Source organism: Taudactylus pleione, unplaced genomic scaffold (genome assembly GCF_031769625.1).
Source record: "Taudactylus pleione unplaced genomic scaffold, aTauple2 ptg000013l, whole genome shotgun sequence".
In the NCBI taxonomy this organism is placed as follows: Eukaryota; Metazoa; Chordata; class Amphibia; order Anura; family Myobatrachidae; genus Taudactylus; species Taudactylus pleione.
The window spans coordinates 3,326,575-3,340,435 of NW_028284416.1; the positions used below are offsets into that span (position 1 = coordinate 3,326,575).

Below are 13,861 nucleotides of genomic sequence, written 5' to 3' on the forward strand. Positions count from 1 at the left end.
ACACTCCCCACTAGTGATGGCCAAGAAACACTGACAGTTGATGGTTTTTCCAATCGATGGCTGTACGGCGGTTATATTTTTTTTCACAGAGTCGGGGGCACAGAGTTTAGCCCTATCCCCTTCCCTGAGAGGCCCACCACCTGTTGTTCTCCACAGCAGGGAGATACAAACCATCATTGGTTCCCCTTTGATGGTTTCTTGCCATCAATGGTAACCCACCGATGGCCATCCCTATGCTCCACATTGAGTTTTAATGGTATCCATGCTTGAGGCAGGTGACTCAAGCATGGATAACATTAAAACCTGAACCGTAATGGTGGAGTTTGGGGAACTTTGTAATAATCAGTTCCTGTATCTCAGCTGTAGAGCTCTATCTCATCATATTATAGGGGATCTGTTCCTGTATCTCAGATGTAGAGCGCTATCTCATCATATTATATGGGATGTGTTCCTGTATCTCAGCTATAGAGCGCTATCTCATCATATTATAGGGGATCTGTTCCTGTATCTCAGCTATAGAGTGCTATCTCATCATATTATAGGGGATCTGTTCCTGTATCTCAGATGTAGAGCACTATCTCATCATATTATAGGGGTTGTGTTCCTGTATCTCAGCTGTAGAGCGCTATCTCATCATATTATAGGGGATCTGTTCCTGTATCTCAGCTATAGAGTGCTATCTCATCATATTATAGGGGATCTGTTCCTGTATCTCAGATGTAGAGCGCTATCTCATCATATTATATGGGATGTGTTCCTGTATCTCAGCTGTAGAGCGCTATCTCATCATATTATAGGGGATGTTCCTGTATCTCAGCTGTAGAGTGCTATCTCATCATATTATAGGGGATCTGTTCCTGTATCTCAGCTATAGAGTGCTATCTCATATTATAGGGGATCTGTTCCTGTATCTCAGCTGTAGAGTGCTATCTCATCATATTATAGGGGATCTGTTCCTGTATCTCAGCTGTAGAGTGCTATCTCATCATATTATAGGGGATCTGTTCCTGTATCTCAGATGTAGAGCGCTATCATCATATTATAGGGGTTGTGTTCCTGTATCTCAGATGTAGAGCGCTATCTCATCATATTATAGGGGATCTGTTCCTGTATCTCAGCTGTAGAGTGCTATCTCATCATATTATAGGGGATCTGTTTCTGTATCTCAGCTGTAGAGCGCCATCTCATCATATTATAGGGGATCTGTTCCTGTATCTCAGCTGTAGTGTTATCTCATCATATTATAGGGGATGTTCCTGGATCTCAGCTGTAGAGCGCTATAGGGGATCTGTTCCTGGATCTCAGCTGTAGAGCGCTATCTCATCATATTATAGGGGATCTGTTCCTGTATCTCAGCTGTAGAGTGCTATCTCATCATATTATAGGGGATCTGTTCCTGTATCTCAGCTGTAGAGTGCTATCTCATCATATTATAGGGGATCTGTTCCTGTATCTCAGCTATAGAGCGCTATCTAATCATATAATAGGGGGGAATCTGTTCCTGATCTCAGCTATAGAGCGCTATCTAATCATATAATAGGGGGGAATCTGTTCCTGATCTCAGCTATAGAGTGCTATCTAATCGTATAATAGGCGGGAATCTGTTCCTGATCTCAGCTATAGAGCGCTATCTAATCGTATAATAGGCGGGAATCTGTTCCTGATCTCAGCTATAGAGCGCTATCTAATCGTATAATAGAGGATCTGTTCCTGATCTCAGCTATAGAGTGCTATCTAATCGTATAATAGAGGATCTGTTCCTGATCTCAGCTATAGAGCGCTATCTATTCATATAATAGGTAGGAATCTGTTCCTGATCTGAGCTATAGAGTGCTATCTAATCGTATAATAGGCGGGAATCTGTTACTGATCTCAGCTATAGAGTGCAATCTAATCGTATAATAGGCGGGAATCTGTTCCTGATCTCAGCTATAGAGCGCTATCTAATCGTATAATAGGTGGGAATCTGTTCCTGATCTCAGCTATAGAGAGCTATCTAATCGTATAATAGGCGGGAATCTGTTCCTGATCTCAGCTATAGAGCGCTATCTAATCGTATAATAGGCGGGAATCTGTTCCTGATCTCAGCTATAGAGCGCTATCTAATCGTATAATAGGCGGGAATCTGTTCCTGATCTCAGCTATAGAGCGCTATCTAATCGTATAATAGGCGGGAATCTGTTCCTGATCTCAGCTATAGAGCGCTATCTAATCGTATAATAGGCGGGAATCTGTTCCTGATCTCCGCTATAGAGCGCTATCTAATCGTATAATAGGCGGGAATCTGTTCCTGATCTCCGCTATAGAGCGCTATCTAATCGTATAATAGGCGGGAATCTGTTCCTGATCTCAGCTATAGAGCGCTATCTAATCGTATAATAGGCGGGAATCTGTTCCTGATCTGAGCTATAGAGCGCTATCTACTCATATAATAGGTGGGAATCTGTTCCTGATCTCAGCTATAGAGTGCTATCTAATCATATAATAGGTGGGAATCTGTTCCTGATCTCAGCTATAGCGTGCTATCTAATTATATAATAGCCGGGAATCTGTTCCTGATCTCAGCTATAGAGCGCTATCTAATCATATAATAGCCGGGAATCTGTTCCTGATCTCAGCTATAGAGCGCTATCTAATCATATAATAGCCGGGAATCTGTTCCTGATCTCAGCTATAGAGCGCTATCTAATCATATAATAGCCGGGAATCTGTTCCTGATCTCAGCTATAGAGTGCTATCTAATCGTATAATAGAGGATCGGTTCCTGATCTCAGCTATGGAGTTCTATCTAATCATATAATAGCCGGGGATCTGTTCCTGATCTCAGCTATAGAGCGCTATCTAATCATATAATAGGTGGGAATCTGTTCCTGATCTCAGCTATAGAGCGCTATCTAATCGTATAATAGGCGGGAATCTGTTCCTGATCTCAGCTATAGAGTGCTATCTAATCGTATAATAGAGGATCTGTTCCTGATCTCAGCTATAGAGCGCTATCTAATCATATAATAGCCGGGAATCTGTTCCTGATCTCAGCTATAGAGTGCTATCTAATCGTATAATAGAGGATCTGTTCCTGATCTCAGCTATGGAGTTCTATCTAATCATATAATAGAGGATCTGTTCCTGATCTCAGCTATAGAGCGCTATCTAATTATATAATAGCCGGGAATCTGTTCCTGATCTCAGCTATAGAGCGCTATCTAATTATATAATAGCCGGGAATCTGTTCCTGATCTCAGCTATAGAGCGCTATCTAATCATATAATAGGTGGGAATCTGTTCCTGATCTCAGCTATAGAGCGCTATCTAATCATATAATAGGTGGGAATCTGTTCCTGATCTCAGCTATAGAGCGCTATCTAATCGTATAATAGGCGGGAATCTGTTCCTGATCTCAGCTATAGAGCGCTATCTAATCATATAATAGCCGGGAATCTGTTCCTGATCTCAGCTATAGAGTGCTATCTAATCGTATAATAGAGGATCTGTTCCTGATCTCAGCTATAGAGCGCTATCTAATCATATAATAGGCGGGAATCTGTTCCTGATCTCAGCTATAGAGTGCTATCTAATCATATAATAGGTGGGAATCTGTTCCTGATCTCAGCTATAGAGTGCTATCTAATCGTATAATAGAGGATCTGTTCCTGATCTCAGCTATAGAGCGCTATCTAATCATATAATAGCCGGGAATCTGTTCCTGATCTCAGCTATGGAGTGCTATCTAATCATATAATAGCCGGGAATCTGTTCCTGATCTCAGCTATAGAGTGCTATCTAATCATATAATAGGTGGGAATCTGTTCCTGATCTCAGCTATAGAGTGCTATCTAATCGTATAATAGGTGGGAATCTGTTCCTGATCTCAGCTATAGAGTGCTATCTAATCATATAATAGGTGGGAATCTGTTCCTGATCTCAGCTATAGAGTGCTATCTAATCGTATAATAGAGGATCTGTTCCTGATCTCAGCTATAGAGTGCTATCTAATCGTATAATAGGCGGGAATCTGTTCCTGATCTCAGCTATAGAGTGCTATCTAATCATATAATAGGTGGGAATCTGTTCCTGATCTCAGCTATAGAGTGCTAGCTAATCGTATAATAGAGGATCTGTTCCTGATCTCAGCTATAGAGTGCTATCTAATCATATAATAGGGAATCTGTTCCTGATCTCAGCTATAGAGTGCTATCTAATCATATAATAGAGGATCTGTTCCTGATCTCAGCTATAGAGCGCTATCTAATCATATAATAGGCGGGAATCTGTTCCTGATCTCAGCTATAGAGTGCTATCTAATCATATAATAGGTGGGAATCTGTTCCTGATCTCAGCTATAGAGCGCTATCTAATCGTATAATAGAGGATCTGTTCCTGGTCTCAGCTATAGAGTGCTATCTAATCTTATAATAGGCGGGAATCTGTTCCTGATCTCAGCTATAGAGCGCTATCTAATCATATAATAGGCGGGAATCTGTTCCTGATCTCAGCTATAGAGTGCTATCTAATTATATAATAGAGGATCTGTTCCTGATCTCAGCTATAGAGTGCTATCTAATCTTATAATAGCCGGGAATCTGTTCCTGATCTCAGCTATAGAGCGCTATCTAATCATATAATAGGCGGGAATCTGTTCCTGATCTCAGCTATAGAGTGCTATCTAATTATATAATAGAGGATCTGTTCCTGATCTCAGCTATAGAGTGCTATCTAATCGTATAATAGCCGGGAATCTGTTCCTGATCTAAGCTATAGAGCGCTATCTAATCGTATAATAGGCGGGAATCTGTTCCTGATCTCAGCTATAGAGCGCTATCTAATCGTATAATAGGCGGGAATCTGTTCCTGGTCTCAGCTATAGAGTGCTATCTAATCATATAATAGAGGATCTGTTCCTGGTCTCAGCTATAGAGTGCTATCTAATCGTATAATAGGCGGGAATCTGTTCCTGATCTCAGCTATAGAGTGCTATCTCATCATATAATAGAGGATCTGTTCCTGGTCTCAGCTATAGAGTGCTATCTAATCATATAATAGAGGATCTGTTCCTGATCTCAGCTATAGAGTGCTATCTAATCATATAATAGGTGGGAATCTGTTCCTGGTCTCAGCTATAGAGTGCTATCTAATCATATAATAGAGGATCTGTTCCTGGTCTCAGCTATAGAGTGCTATCTAATCGTATAATAGGCGGGAATCTGTTCCTGATCTCAGCTATAGAGAGCTATCTCATCATATAATAGAGGATCTGTTCCTGGTCTCAGCTATAGAGTGCTATCTAATCGTATATTAGGCGGGAATCTGTTCCTGATCTCAGCTATAGAGCGTTATCTATTCATATAATAGGTGGGAATCTGTTCCTGATCTCAGCTATAGAGCGCTATCTCATCATATAATAGGGAATCTGTTCCTGGTCTCAGCTATAGAGTGCTATCTAATCATATAATAGGCGGGAATCTGTTCCTGATCTCAGCTATAGAGCGCTATCTAATCGTATAATAGGTGGGAATCTGTTCCTGGTCTCAGCTGTAGAGCGCTATCTAATCTTATAATAGGTGGGAATCTGTTCCTGATCTCAGCTATAGAGCGCTATCTAATCATATAATAGGTGGGAATCTGTTCCTGATCTCAGCTATAGAGCGCTATCTAATCATATAATAGGTGGGAATCTGTTCCTGATCTCAGCTATAGAGCGCTATCTCATCATATAATAGGGAATCTGTTCCTGATCTCAGCTATAGAGTGCTATCTCATCATATAATAGGGAATCTGTTCCTGATCTCAGCTATAGAGTGCTATCTAATCGTATAATAGGCGGGAATCTGTTCCTGATCTCAGCTATAGAGCGCTATCTAATCGTATAATAGGTGGGAATCTGTTCCTGATCTCAGCTATAGAGTGCTATCTAATCATATAATAGGCGGGAATCTGTTCCTGATCTCAGCTATAGAGCGCTATCTAATCGTATAATAGCCGGGAATCTGTTCCTGATCTCAGCTATAGAGTGCTATCTAATCATATAATAGGTGGGAATCTGTTCCTGATCTCAGCTATAGAGCGCTATCTAATCGTATAATAGCCGGGAATCTGTTCCTGATCTCAGCTATAGAGCGCTATCTAATCGTATAATAGGCGGGAATCTGTTCCTGATCTCAGCTATAGAGCGCTATCTAATCATATAATAGGCGGGAATCTGTTCCTGATCTCAGCTATAGAGCGCTATCTAATCTTATAATAGGTGGGAATCTGTTCCTGATCTCAGCTATAGAGCGCTATCTAATCGTATAATAGAGGATCTGTTCCTGATCTCAGCTATAGAGTGCTATCTAATCATATAATAGCCGGGAATCTGTTCCTGATCTCAGCTATAGAGTGCTATCTAATCGTATAATAGGTGGGAATCTGTTCCTGATCTCAGCTATAGAGCGCTATCTAATCGTATAATAGGCGGGAATCTGTTCCTGATCTCAGCTATAGAGCGCTATCTAATCATATAATAGGCGGGAATCTGTTCCTGATCTCAGCTATAGAGCGCTAGCTACTCATATAATAGGGGATCTGTTCCTGGTCTCAGCTATAGAGTGCTATCTAATCATATAATAGGGGATCTGCTTCTGCAACACAGCTATTACAGTAAGGCAATTGTATCCTGCAACTTCTTGCAGAGCATGTTTTCTTGCTCTCCCTTCTAATAACTCAATATGAAATTCCAGTTTTCTTTTTAAATTGTTTTATTTCGAGTCAGACTGGTGTATCCCTTTATCATCAAAAGAATCCATTTAAAAGAACGAATGATATGCAAACTCTGAAACATACACCCCCCCCCCCCCCATGATGACGACGGTCAGACAGTTAACATGCATGGAAGACAAAATAGTGACCGCTGCTCTGCGTGGGTCCGTTTTGGGTGGGGGAAGATCAGGATGGATGGGAAGCGGGGTCTTGGCTGCTCACAGTTAATGTCCGTGGCCTTCAGTAGATCCCACAATCCCCAGGAACAGGTAGATGTGCAGAAAATCGGAGCACGGTGGTTGGAGCGTCCAGCCGTCACCTAGTCTGTCTGTGCTATAGCTTTTGTGCAGTAGTGACTCCATAGCTCCATTCATATTAGGAGATGAGAGATGTGTTTCCGAGTGTAGCTTATGGATGGAACAGACCTCCCCCCACACATATCCAGCAGACCGAGTGACAACACACAGACATTGTAAACAGGAACCAGTGTTTGTACCACGAAGATCAGCAATATTCAATATAAAGAACATTTCAGGGGCAATTTGGGCTCCGGGCCTGTTGCCCACATCCTGCGGAGACAACCAATCTGCAGAATGTCCCAGTCTTCAGCCCATCAATTCACTTGGAACTAGTGACATCGCCGAGGTACACGGTGCCTCACGCCCTCAGCAGTGTCACCAGCTCCGAGTGAATTCATAGGCCCAAATCTCATTAGTGCAGATCACAAACCTCTATCGTGAGCAGCCAATGATTCTGGTGACATTAACCAGTTGTCTGAGAAGCACTAGTTTAGCAAACGGATACCTACCAACCTCCTGGGATGATCAGTCCCCGTCTCAGACGTATATATTTCACTGCCATTTTTGGCCTCATCAACAGATCAGTAGGAATAAACGTCTCCATTGACTCCTAACAAAGGGCCTGATTCAGAGCCGCTCGTAAGCGGCCGCTCGTTCGCTCCGAGCGATGTTTGCCCAACTGCGCATGCGTACGGATCGTAATACGCATGCGCGAACCAGTCAGTGCGGCCGAAAATCGTTTGTTCGCAAAATAGCGAATGCCTGCTATTTTGAGTGACATGAGGAGGCGTTTGTGGGTAGTAACTGTATGTGCTTGAAAACGTGGGGTGGAGATCAGAACGCAGGTGTGCTTAAAGGTCAAAACGGGCATTTTATGGGTGTGCATAATTAATACAGCAGCGTCATTGACCACGTCACTGGGTTATTTTATAGCCAGAACTGCTCGCAAAATTGTGGTAGCAAAAACCAACCCCAAGAATAGCGAGCAGTTCATATCCTGGTCGATGTACTCGATTAATCTAATAAATAGCGGACATGACGTAGGATGCGAGCGGCCAGGGGGCGTATTTTTTTCTAAAAAACGACCGCAAGTTTTGTTCCCTCGTTCAGACATAGAGGCGTGAACAGACCGCAAAGAGCGAACGGTTCATTTGAATAACCATCCCTATTTTCTGGACGAGCGAGCGCTAATTGCGTCCGGCTCTGAATCAGGCCCAAAATTCCATTTGGTTCACTCAAATTACGATAGCATCCAACTTATGGCCCAGATTTATCAACGAGTGAATTTCTTGTTATCGCTCGTTACTAATCTTAAATGATGCTCCGACCAATCAGCTCTTAACTCAATTTTCAAACGCACGACAGTGAGGAGCTGATTGGTTGGAGCACCGTTTAAGATTAGTAACGAGTGACAAGAGGATATCACTAGTTGATAAATCTGGTCCTATATATTTGTAGGCGTTTTATTTCTCTTCCCTGAAACCCCCGGCTCTCCATGATAATTAGGCTGGATGAGCCAAGTCCTGGAAATCTCCGATCTAAGGTTGACTTTGGTTGCAGACCTGTCACATTCGCTGAGTGGGGGGAGAGAAAAGTCCAGTCGTTTGGACTAACATGCAGCAGTGTTTTCAGAGACGTTCAAAGCTAGCTAACTATATAAGGCACTTCGTGCCTCGTGCCTCGGTCATGTAACCAGGTCCTTGGGAATCGGGAGGCTGCAGGCTCATGGGTATTGGTTCAGACTACATAGGAGGTTGCACCCTAGTGTTGAAAATCTTCAAAGTTAAAGTAATTGAATCCTGCAATGCTCAAATTTTCTTGGTCATTCAGAGCTTGTAACTCTGCTAAAATATAGATTAGCCGGACAATCGGTCATTAATAGTGGGAAATATTTCAGATTCCCACCTTGTGGATGTGGAATCTCACCCTGTTTACCTTTCATTATCTAATCTGTAATATACTATAACATTTACTACCTACAGTGGTTCTTTAAGATGACCTGTAGCTCAGGGTCTGTGGATAGCTCTGACAGGGAGAATAATGGTCTGCAAATCTTAATGGCAGGGAAAGTGATGTTCTGCAGAGGATCCCGGCAGAGAGAGAGAGAGTGATGTTCTGCAGAAGTTACCGGATGAGAGAGTGATGTTCTGCAGATATTACTAGTGGACATAGTGGTGATCTGCAGTTACCGGCAAACAGTGTGATGTTCTGCAGGTAGTGTCGGCAGACAGAGCGCGATGTTCTGCAGATATTACCAGCAAAGAGAGTGATGTTCTGCAGGCATTATCGGCAGACAAAGTGATGTCCTGCATGTATTACCGGCAGAGTGATGTTCTGCAGGTCTTCGTGGCTTTTGTAGTGCGAAAGGTTATTCTACAATAGGTAGTGATAGTCTGCAGTCTTTATTGATCAAATATTTTGATGTCAGTGAAGAGTAATGCTCAGCAGGTATTAAGCTGGGCAGAGAGAGAGGCTGGTCCTGCTCCTATGGCCTAAGACCTGGGACACAGGATCACTCGGCCGCCAGTATTAGGAAGAGACACTCTGCAAATTGCCATTATAGGGGTAGAAATATTTGGCTGGGGTTGCCTCAGTGAACCTTTCCATTAGGAGAGATGTTCTGCAGGACCTAGTATTAGCGGGTGAGATGCTCTGCAGATGCGCAGACATGGCCTGATTGCAGAGACGTCCTGTAGGGAGAGGGTTACTATCGCTACCCTGTCACTCACTGCGTGTCAGTGGCCATGAGACGACTCTGTAGACTGTTCTCTCACACGCCAGAGCTTATGTAGCAGTCTGTACATTGTTATATCTGGATGCAATACAATGAAAAAAAAAAAAATCCAAATATCCCCCCCTTACCCCCTAGTCTATTTTATATCTGTGTTGACAGGTACCTAGAACGGTACCCAGTCAGGCTTATAGTCCCTATACCCCCCCCCCATATGGCTGAGTGTGAATTGTGCCCACATGTGCATATATGAAAGTCACAGCATGCATAGAACGGCCCTTGTAATGCCCAGTGAGAGCCTGCAGATGGCGTTGTGGCCACTCAGATAACACTGACACCTGACTTCCCTCCACAATGTATTGCCATGTGCGACCGGATTAGCTCTCCAGCTGTCCAGGGCCACACCATGATTGCACAACAATCGAACAATGACATCGTACCTGATTAATAATCGCACAGTGACATCATCTCTAAAAAAAGAAAGCATAAAAAGGGGCAGGCGGCGTGCTCCCCGCTGTCACATTCCGTGTTTTGCGTCTGTAGCGTCCTTGTGGGGCGTGGATGGGCGGCACAGGGATCACTGGTTTGCAGGGAGGTGACGCCTTATGGCCTGCAGGGCTTCAGGCTTCCGGGACGGCGAGGAAGGAGAGAGTGTATAATCTGTGTGTCCCTGAGTCAAAAGCTCTTGCTGAACGGTTTCCCCTCCCCAGGTCGGGAGCCGCGGCCCACGCCCCGCTGTGTTATGCATAGTGCCTGACCAACACCTGCGCCCCCCTCTCTGCATGGGGGCAGCCTGGAACACATTGCCTCTCATGTATACAGTGCTGTACATACATATATACTGACACATACAATGCCACAGGGTTCTGCATAGTCATATACAATGCTCTGCCTACAGCTCTATACAATGCTGTGCATATGTGTTGATATGTACAGTGCTGTGCATAGCTGTAAGTAGCTCTGTGCATACAGACATATACATTGCCCGCCCCCCCCCCCCTCCCCATTATAGATGTGCACGGTGCTGTACAGGTATCGATTTCTACAGTTCTGTACATACATGTATATACCAGACGGTGCACAGATCTGTGCAATGTGTCTCAGTTCCAAATGCAAACAAAAAACCCTCCCCCAGCGCTATATATAGGAATATTACATGTGCATAGATTTCCTCTCAGTTTGTGCATTTCTCTAGACTACAGAATAGTCAGTCCAATGGGAGCCTAGGTATGTGCGCGGGTCAGTAGGTGTGCGTGCGGGTCGGTAGGTGTGTGTGCGGCGTGGGAATACAGGGGGTGTAGGTAGAAGAGGGATAAGTGAACGTCGGCTGAGGAATAATGTGAGTGCATGTAGCGTCAGTAAATGTATGGAGAATGATCATACCCTCACTTAATTGTAAATGATTTGTTTCCCCCCTAATAAACATATTCACGTAGACGCTTCCATAGATACAGGTTTTCCTGGTGTTTAGTCCCTTATCCGATGCTGTTATCCTAAACTGTGACCCATATATCCCCAAACTCTGACTGATCCAGTTACCCCGATACTCGGACAGACTTATCCCCATTACTGACTTATCATTCTGTCCCCATATCAGACAGCCTGCCTCTACTCTCATCCCCGTATTCCCATATCTGACAGCCTGCCTCTACTCTCATCCCCGTATTCCCATATCTGACGGGCCGCTTCTACTCTCCTCCCCGTATTCCCATATCTGACGGGCCGCCTCTACTCTCATCCCCGTATTCCCATATCTGACAGCCTGCCTCTACTCTCCTCCCCGTATTCCCATATCTGACGGGCCGCCTCTACTCTCCTCCCCGTATTCCCATATCTGACGGGCCGCCTCTACTCTCATCCCCGTATTCCCATATCTGACGGGCCGTCTCTACTCTCATCCCCATATTCCTATATCTGACTGGCCGCCTCTACTCTCATCCCCGTATTCCCATATCGGACGGCCTGCCTCTACTCTCATCCCCGTATTCCCATATCTGACAGGCTGCCTCTAATTTCTGTAGCTCCACACAGTAACAGACCCTCTAACATGACCCCTTCCATCAGGTACACAATGCTCCTAATATATGATTGCACAGGTACAGGTGGCTGCAATCATAAATTAGGTGAGAAGTTCGGGAGCAGAGCCTTGTGTACCTGGTGGAGGGGGTCATGTTGGAGAGTCTGCAGTACTTTCATAATATAATTAGTATCTTCTATTAATTTACTCTGTGGAACTACAGTGTCCCCCTTTTATAGTGGTATAGCTTGGGGTTGGTAAAGTGTTTGTGGGTTGGACAGTAACAACTTTATTTGTGTGTAAATTTAGTTATTCTTTTTTTTTCTTACACTATCATCATCAATACTCCTTAAACGCTTCTCAAGTTGATGATGATGACCGGCATATGTTATAGGCAGCCGCATCGGTCCAAATGGGGTTGGGTCTTGATGTAACTGCATTCTTCTGCTGTATTTTCAGCTACACATTATCAGATATCACACCAGTGCAATGAAACATACACACGTTTGGCGGCAATTGTGCGCCCAGATCTTTTTACGTTTGGCACCCACTCTAAATGAGATCCCAAAACGTCTGACTTTATCAGCCTTACCCCTTCAATAAATGTGCTTTTAATACCCCGCTTTAATTTTAGCCCTCAGTTGAATTTCTCCTATTGGAGGACCATTATGGGTGTGCTGAGCGTGATTCACGATGGTGTTTGCGGTATGAGGGCTTGTGAACATCTAGCCTGCGTCTGGCGATGCAGAATGAGGTGATTTAGGTTGTGCTGCTTTGATTCGCGTAGAAGCGTGTATGTGCACAGCTTGTGTGAATGATCCCCTCCTATACGCAGTGTCATTGTGCAGTCGCAGCCGAGGTTATCCCGCGAGAGTGCGCTGTGTGGGTCTAGACAGATAATGGCCTTTGTGTCACGTCAGCTGGCCACATGGAGATGAGCTGATTGTCTTGTATGTGCTTGCCGTGAGGTGTTCGCGTGTGCGGTGTCACAGTGTGTTTGAGACGTCACTAGTTCCGGGGTGTACCAGACCCTACAAGCTGGAAATCCTGACAGTCTCCTGGTAGTATCTGGCCGTGATGCTGGAATTCCTCAGGATGCCAGAATTGGGTGAAGAGAGGTCGTCAGGGGTATGGTCCGGGGGTGTCGGGATGCTGATGATAGCAGCTGTAAGATCTGACGTCTCACAATTAAGCTTCAGGTTCCCGTGGGATTTGGCATTGAGACTGGAGCGACTGAGCCAGCACCATGTGGAGAGAGGAAGGGAGACAAAATCCAGATTGTGTCAGCAGTACAGAAAACAAAAAATTAAATAAAAGTTGAAAATGCTAAATGTCTTTCTTATAAAGATATACATATATATAATGTATACTTACCGGTACTTAGATGCCGCCAGGACCACTGTATGGACAGTGAGAATTTATATGCCACACTCACAGTACCACTGGATTCATGGATTTTTTGGGGGGCGTATACAAAAATTCCTGAATCTGGGGCGAGATGGGGCTGCCAGGAGGCATATTCTGATGCCGTTGCAGGTGTTTACGCACTGTTGCAACTTCAACTTGCCCCCTTTGCCTGCGGGGGAGAGTTAATTGGATTTTCCCCACAGTGGGTGTCTCAGTCTTTGTGTATTCATACCCACAGATGTATACGAGGAAAGAGCTTTGCTTCCACCAAGCATAAAAGTTACAGCTGTGGCGCAATAGCTGGTCATGGCTATATGAAATAATGTGAAAATGGAAGCCGGGAGTTGCTTTGTACTATGTAATATGTTATGTTACAGAGGGCCCAATTTATTGACGTACCTTAATACCAGCAGCATATTTCATTTCGTATCATAGTGACACTAGATTTCCCTTATCTAGTGCTGGGGATATGCCGCTGGTATTCATCATTACTTACCCCTCCTGCGAGGTCCAGGGGTGTCCTCCTCCTCCTCGGCGGCGGTGTCCTTTGCTCACCTGCTGGCAGCCTATCGCTGGCAGCGACGGGCTACTCTGGCATGCACAACGGTCAGTCTGCGCATGACTGATTAAGAGAGGAAAGCGGTGGATGGTCCCAGCACTAGATAGGGGAAA

At 44.3% G+C, this 13,861-nt stretch overlaps 1 protein-coding gene across 1 annotated transcript in view; it reads right to left on the minus strand.

The window, feature by feature from the left end:
* Positions 1–10,775: 10,775 nt before the first annotated feature.
* Positions 10,776–13,861, minus strand: part of KCND1 (potassium voltage-gated channel subfamily D member 1) — a 75,982-nt gene continuing 72,896 nt past the window's right edge. The window contains exon 7 of the mRNA XM_088470240.1: positions 10,776–13,015. Within this exon, the coding sequence (XP_088326366.1) occupies positions 12,814–13,015 (202 nt within the window). The 3' untranslated portion in view covers positions 10,776–12,813. The remainder of the gene's footprint in view (positions 13,016–13,861) is intronic.